This window comes from Sinocyclocheilus grahami, unplaced genomic scaffold (assembly GCF_001515645.1).
Source record: "Sinocyclocheilus grahami isolate Dianchi unplaced genomic scaffold, SAMN03320097.WGS_v1.1 scaffold872.1, whole genome shotgun sequence".
Classification (NCBI taxonomy): domain Eukaryota; kingdom Metazoa; phylum Chordata; class Actinopteri; order Cypriniformes; family Cyprinidae; genus Sinocyclocheilus; species Sinocyclocheilus grahami.
Window position 1 is genome coordinate 437,374 of NW_015506051.1, and position 7,801 is coordinate 445,174.

General features: G+C 41.2%; 2 protein-coding genes across 5 annotated transcripts in view; both read left to right on the forward strand.

The window, feature by feature from the left end:
- Window positions 1-1,436, forward strand: part of LOC107563401 (receptor-type tyrosine-protein phosphatase S-like) — a 77,146-nt gene extending 75,710 nt beyond the window's left edge. The window contains exons 35-36 of the mRNA XM_016248269.1: window positions 99-234; window positions 420-1,436. Coding sequence (XP_016103755.1) covers window positions 99-234; window positions 420-488 — 205 coding nt within the window. The 3' untranslated portion in view covers window positions 489-1,436. The remainder of the gene's footprint in view (window positions 1-98; window positions 235-419) is intronic.
- A 2,866-nt stretch (window positions 1,437-4,302) lies between these two features.
- LOC107563403 (GRAM domain-containing protein 2-like) overlaps window positions 4,303-7,801 on the forward strand; it is a 14,979-nt gene continuing 11,480 nt past the window's right edge. For 3 of the 4 annotated variants that reach the window (XM_016248272.1, XM_016248273.1, XM_016248274.1), the window contains exons 1-2: window positions 4,303-4,419; window positions 5,979-6,499. In XM_016248272.1, the coding sequence (XP_016103758.1) occupies window positions 6,450-6,499 (50 nt within the window). In that variant the 5' untranslated portion in view covers window positions 4,303-4,419; window positions 5,979-6,449. The remainder of the gene's footprint in view (window positions 4,420-5,978; window positions 6,500-7,801) is intronic. The other variant, XM_016248275.1, reaches the window with a different exon arrangement.

The window sequence follows — 7,801 nt, forward strand, 5'->3', positions numbered from 1 at the left end:
TCTCATTCTCGTCTCATTCTCGTCTCATTCATGTCTCATTCTCGTCTCATTCTCGTCTCATTCATGTCTCATTCTCGTCTCATTCATGTCTCTCTCAGTGCGGGTGTCGGGCGTACGGGTGTCTTCATCACCCTCAGTATCGTCCTGGAGCGGATGCGTTACGAGGGCGCTGTGGACATCTTCCAGACCGTCAAAATGCTGCGCACACAACGACCAGCGATGGTACAGACTGAGGTAAAACACGCATCACATGACCGACAAACGCTGTTATCACTGACCTCTGAGTCTGTGGAAGATCTCAGTCGTTCTCAGGAAACAACGTCACTCATGCAAATAGTGTGATTCTTACTGTTATAGGAAAAGTGCAAAAATCAGCTTATTATTTTTTTAATCACATCTTCCCATCTGTCTGTTCTCAGGATGAGTATCAGTTCAGCTATCAGGCCGCTCTGGAGTACCTTGGAAGTTTTGATCACTATGCAACATAAGAAGAATGCCAACCTGTACAAAACCTTCCCCCCCAACAACCCCACAAACACCCGCAGAGGACCGACGACGACACGTGAAACAGGAGCTCCAGGAGACGCAAACATTTACCTCAGTGTTCAAATATTGATATTAATGTTGTGGTCGGCTTTTTAGAAATATTAAACTATGGATGAAGATCTTCTTCATAACAACAGGAAAATATTACATGTACACAATCTATTTAAAGCAAAACAACAAGAAAAAAAGAAACTATGAAATCAAAAGCCTGGATAATTGCTGCACCCCTCAGTGGGAGTTTCTTCGAACTGTTTGCCAACGTCAGACGTGAATGAGCGCGAGCCCGTCTGTGCCTGCTAGAGTCATCGTTGCCATCCCAAACAAACGCGTCGGCGCCGCAGAACGGAAGCAGATCTACCTTCTGTGCCTAACGGAGCGACCGCAGCCAACGCCGTACATTAGCACACGTGATATAATCTCTGATCCTCGGACGCTGTGCACGAGACGGACTGAACTCTGTGAATACTGTATTCGGTGTGTCTCTACATGACTATATGCTGCTTACACCGTGTTTGGAGGCCGAGGGTGTTTTCGAGGCTTGAATCTCATATGTGTATCATGTTCTTTTGCTCCTTTCTGCTGTGGCATAATGTACTCCGCTGTGTCTTTATGGTGGGACGACGGAAGAGCCTCGGTTATTGGGTTCACAGATAAATGCACGTTTTACAGGAATCGTGAGATTCATTCCCCAGTATTTCCAGCCACGCGTCAAACGCTAGAAAGATCTTCTGAGATGGTTGCATTCTCCCTCGATCAGATGAACCCGACGAAACTCTTCCCGTCATGTTTAGTTTAGCGCAGGCGTGATGTTTAGGAGTAGCGCCGGAAGCGAGCCGGTTCTGAGATCTCCACCTGAGACGTGAAGTGAGCCTTATCGTTGTTGTCAAATATTTAATCGACCTGATTTTTTAATTTCGCTTTGTTTATATTATGCTTGAATTTTTTAAGGATCTATTTATTTATATGATTTTTATGGCAGTATAATTGGTGAGCTGTGGTGTAGTTGGCCAGCTAATGTACATGGCTCAGATGTACAGTGTTGTGCTCCGTATCCCTCTCAGATATTTACTGTGCACTGATTGTTCTAGAGGAAGCTGACGGCCCGCGGCCCTCCGGAGCCCAAACCTCACCGAAACGGTCATGAAGTATCGCTCCTTCACAAACAAAACGCACGTGTTCTTAGACATTACACACGTTTCTCATCAGCATTATCAGTCAAATGAAACGAGCTGATTCCCCAGTATTTCCAGCCACGCGTCAAACGCTAGAAAGATCTTCTGAGATGGTTGCATTCTCCCTCGATCAGATGAACCCGACGAAACTCTTTCCGTCATGTTTAGTTTGATGTTTAGGAGATGTTTAGGAGTAGCGCCGGATCTGAGATCTCCACCTGAGACGTGAAGTGAGCCTTATCGTTGTTGTCAAATATTTAATCGACCTGATTTTTTAATTTCGCTTTGTTTATATTATGCTTGAATTTTTTAAGGATCTATTTATTTATATGATTTTTATGGCAGTATAATTGGTGAGCTGTGGTGTAGTTGGCCAGCTAATGTACATGGCTCAGATGTACAGTGTTGTGCTCCGTATCCCTCTCAGATATTTACTGTGCACTGATTGTTCTAGAGGAAGCTGACGGCCCGCGGCCCTCCGGAGCCCAAACCTCACCGAAACGGTCATGAAGTATCGCTCCTTCACAAACAAAACGCACGTGTTCTTAGACATTACACACGTTTCTCATCAGCATTATCAGTCAAATGAAACGAGCTGAAGCACACGCAGAGAGACGATATCAGCCTCAGATCAGCGTCGCGCCGCTGCGTCACAAATCTACAGTGTACAGTGATGCACCGCGGTAAACTGCACTGACTCAACCCAACAAAATCTACCACGGTAATACCATGTTACCATGATTTTCACAAGTGAACTCCAGTCATTTTAACTGGAATCCACGTGATTCGCATGAGGGCCAAAGATTTCCACGTGCAGATCTTGGTCTCATGGATTCACGGCGTTGACCAATGAAAAGCTGCTTGGTTTAAACGTGACTTGCTTGTGAGCTGTGCTTTTTACATCACGACGCTATTGACCAGAACATTACGGAAGCTCATTTCCGCCACGGAATATAAAAATGAAGCAGGTAATTACGAATTTTTGTCTCACAATTTTGACTTTTTTCTCACAATTTTGAGTTTACCTCTCAAAGTGTTTTTAAAATAAAAAATAAAAAGGTAATTGCAACTTTCTATCTCACAACGCTGCCTTCTTTCTCACAATTGTACGTTTCTATCTTGCGATTCAGACTTCTCTTCTCAGAATTGAAAATGTATATCTTGTAACTGCATTTCACAATTTTTAGTTTATATCTTGCAATTCTGAGTTTATTCAGAATTTCGGGGGGAATGTCAGAATTGTGAGTTAAAAAGCTGCAATTACGTTTAAAAAAAATGTTTTAATGTTATTCTGTGGTGGAAATGGGCTTCTAATAAAAAGGACAATACATCCTTTTTACCTGTACATTTTTGCTAATGTGACCACACAGTATTGCTGAACTTATTATCCACACGTTCTGTACATTTAGAAAATGATGCTTCTGCTAATCGGCCAGGTGAATGTGGTTATTGGCTGCTGCTGATGATCTCAGTAAAGACAGAATATCATATGTTCTGTCAGTAGTAGTGCAGCATCAGCATCACTGTACCGTAGTACCAGCTCATCCTAGTAAAGGAGACGCTGATCTGCAGGTTTTCTCTCTTCATGAATTGAAGCACACTGAGACGCGATTCTGCTCTCATTGAAATATTCTATCAAATGTTCCTTTAATGATGAAAGCACTCAGAAGAACCAAAAGCAACACCTGATCAGTGAACGTGGTGCACAGTAGTGTTTCACTTTCTCTGCTTATTGATTTCAGATCATGTATGTAGATATGTCGACTTTGTATTAAAACTGAACGACTGGATATACTGACGTGAAGACCGTGTGTGTGTGTCGTCTGTTATTTCATATTTCATATCATCTGTGATTATTTTAAACTCCAGTGGAATCCACCGGTTTCTGATTCTCACTTTTGTGACTCGTGATCACTATCACATTTTCACCACTGGGTAGTGCTGCTACTCCCATACAAACACATAATCCTCTATTGTTTATGTAGAAAGATGATTATGATAATAAATACAGACTGATTTAGAAACCTATAATCTTATAAACATCTGCAGTAAATATATTTGTGTGTGTGTGTGTGTGTGAGAGAGAGAGTTCATATTTGTGTGTGTGTGTGTGAGAGAGAGTTCATATTTGTGTGTGTGTGTATTCATATTTGTGTGTGTGTGTGTGTGAGAGAGAGAGTTCATATTTGTGTGTGTGTCTGTGTGTGAGAGACATTACAGACTCTCATTTAAATAATGAATCACTTCTGAGTCAAACGAACTGATCGGTTATAAATCAGACTAACAAACACTCTTCAGACAGAAACACGAGCGCTCGTGCATTAAAACCCATCTGCATGTTCATATGTGCTCAGCGTGACGCCGCCGAACAGCTGAAAGGACAAACCAGTTCAGCTCTTATTGTTGAACATGATCTGACCTGAGACCCTCATGAGTAACACACACACTCACAAGCACACACTCACACACACACACATACACACTCTCACACACACACACACACACACACACGCTCGCACACTCTCACACGCTCACACTCACACACACTCACACACACACACAGTGCTTCAGCTCATGTTATTCTCAGAATGATGATGATGATGATGTTCTGCTGCAGGAACAGGTGAAGCTGAAGGAGGAACTGGAGCGTCTGGAGAGCAGAAGAAGCACACCGAACCAGAGCAGATGTGAATGTTATCAGGTAACATGTTAATGCTGATGTAACAGTTCCCTGTGTGTGTGTAACGTGTGCTCAGCCTAATTACCCCTTCATTCTAATTAGCGCTCTGCCATCTTAAAGGCTTATCAGTGAAATACTGATGCATTTAAGAGCAGAAGAGACTAAAATACACACACACACACACACACACTCACACACACAGAGTTATTCATGAAATCTGAGAATCTTCAGTCTGACAGCAGAACCTCCCGCTCATTGTTGTGTTGTGTTTCATGTTTCATTGTGCTGTCTGTGTTCACTGATTTGTTTCTTGTTTGTAACACCGTCTCCTAGCATGCCTGCACGCAGGCCCGTATTAGGAATTCAGAGGCCCCTGGGCACAATGTCTTGTCGGGCCCCCCACATCCACACGCGGACACACACACAAACACACACACACAAGGTTTTAAATTATAGGTTACTATTTGTTGGAGACACCTGTAGTTTACACAGGATTACACTCACAGGTTACAGTCTATGATCGCATCCTCTATCATGCAGGATTTACATCACATGATTGCAGCCATGCTTTCCTGGACCAGCAGCAATCTTTGCAACACGTTTAAATCGTAATTATGCTATCTGTACTTTATATTGGCAGATACTATTTGCACCTCAGTATTTTTGTATATTAACAGAATAATAACATAGGGGCTCATTCATGAAACTTGCGTAAATATGTGAGTAAATTCAAAGTAATCTGCCCGTAAAACAGACCTTCCCGAAAACTCTCCTCCTGATTCACAAACGCTTCGAAAACATCAGATTAGATAGTTATACATGTGTATGTGAATGAAGTCCAATCATTCGTAAATAGAGCACGTGTGCACATTCACATTCTCATTCACAATAAGCATAATCCCCGACTATGAATTACAGCTACGTAAGTGACGTGTCCAGGAACACTGGAATATTCTGGACTCGCTTCTCAGGTTTGAGAGAACCTACAGGCCAAATGCCTAACAATAAATATTCAAATGAACGTGTCCATCAAAGCATTTTTAGCCAGGTGCTCTTCTGAAAACGCTTGAGAACTCTTTGGTGGCACAGCGTTTTTCCAGCTGAAGATGTGGTTGCTATGATGTGGAATATTCACGGCAGTATTACTAGTATCTCATTTTGAAGAATATAACTGAATATAAAAATGCAGTAACCAGTAATATTAATCTCTCTATTGTTGCTCAGTCGTTGTACAAGTAGGATGGTTGGTCGGTGTAGCATTTGTCCCATTGATTGGACGGCTTGTGACAGGGACGAGCGCTGCCTTTTACCCAAAGTTGAACAGTAATCAACTGCCTACACCACTGAAGCCGTTGAATTCAATGCGTCTTTTTTAATATTGAGTGTCAACCAGACATTGGTGGGCAGAGCTACTGTAAATAGCATTTCCCAACAAGCGCGCACAATGCAGAGCACAAATTCCGAGTATGGGACACCACACTTGGCTGCACGTCATGTCACTTTATTTCACCCTAAGTTGGTTGGGTTGTATGATATCCATCTCATGTTCTCTCTGATACGTCCTCTTTGTTCATCTGCAGTGATGGTGAATCTGTCAGGTGTGTCTGATAGCATCTGTGCAGGTGTGGCGGTCATGTGCTTTTGAAGAACACACTGATCTGAGGGCGTGGCCTCATGTGGGATGGGGGCGGGACTAATGAACACACAAGGGCGTCATCTGACCCCGAAGCAGCCGCTCATTCAGACAGTGTTTCAGGGAGTAACATCTAATGATCCAGAAGCAGCACTGGCACAAACAAACACCTGAAGACTCCAGAGTTTATTAAATGCTGTTAAGATCCGCCTGACAGCAACATCCTCCAGGTTTCAGACGGTTGGTGGGAGTGGCTGTGGCTTGCAGTGGGCGTGGCTCTGGGCAGTCGTGGGCGTGGTCACAGCTGTTACTATCTGCAGTGAGATCAGACTGATGTGATGGATGCATATAACACACAGATCTGCAGGCCGCCGCTCAATAGAGACGATCTGTATCCGCCTGAACCTCACCGCACTGCATGATGGGAAGTAAAAAAGCAAACAGGAGGTTTTCACTGGACAGCTCAGGGTGAGTGTCTGCTTTGTTATTGCTAACTAAAACCATTTAAAAAATAAAATTTCGTTTTCATAACGTTTTTTCATACACTTTTAAGTGTTTATTGTATTGCACTTTATCTATGCGTCTGTAGATTTCCATCTTTAAAGAGTTTTTTCACTTATAAACAGCAAACTTTAGAGTTTTATTCCTCTCTGTATTCTGAAGGTTTGTTCATATATCATTCACACTGATTTATAACGCAGTTTACTCCTAAAAACATGGTGAAAATGTGTCTGTTTTCTGTCTGCTGACAGTTTTTCTGATTTATGGAGAAAAACCTTTTACTCTAATATGACAACAAAATCAAGAATTATGAACCTGATTTATCCAATCTTCAGATTCTGGAAATTAGTACATATTTAATTAGAGAATGCCTAGATAACGTCTGTTAGTTCATTTTTTAGCATACTCACCTGCCTTAAGTACTAAAGTTACTAAAACTGAAATAAAACTACATTTTTAAAAAACTAATACAAATGACAAGTGATTAAAAAAAATTACTAAGATTTAAACTTAGAAAATGCACACAAAAAAAAGCTTTTTAATTTAAAAAAATGAACACTTATTCCAAATCTAAATAAATAAATTCTGTAATAGTATATAAAATACTAAAATAGCACTGCTTTAGGGACAGAGATAAATCCTCTAAATGAGCCTCATGTTCATCAGAGCCGTTCGTCTGTGACACATTTAGACAAATGTATGAACTCCTCAGACACTGACACTCACACGCACACACGCACACTCACACACACACACGCACACACACAGACACACGCACACACACATACACACACACACACACACGTATTCAAATTAGTACATATTTAATTAGAGAATGCCTAGATAACGTCTGTTAGTTCATTTTTTAGCATACTCACCTGCCTTAAGTACTAAAGTTACTAAAACTGAAATAAAACTAAATTTTTAAAAAACTAATACAAATGACAAGTGATTAAAAAAAATTACTAAGATTTAAACTTAAAAAATGCACACAAAAAAAAGCTTTTTAATTTTTAAAAATGAACACTTATTCCAAATCTAAATAAATAAATACTGTAATAGTATATAAAATACTAAAATAGCACTGCTTTAGGGACAGAGATAAATCCTCTAAATGAGCCTCATGTTCATCAGAGCCGTTCGTCTGTGACACATTTAGACAAATGTATGAACTCCTCAGACACTGACACTCACACGCACACACGCACACTCACACACACACTCATACACACACACACACACACACACACACACTCACACACACACACA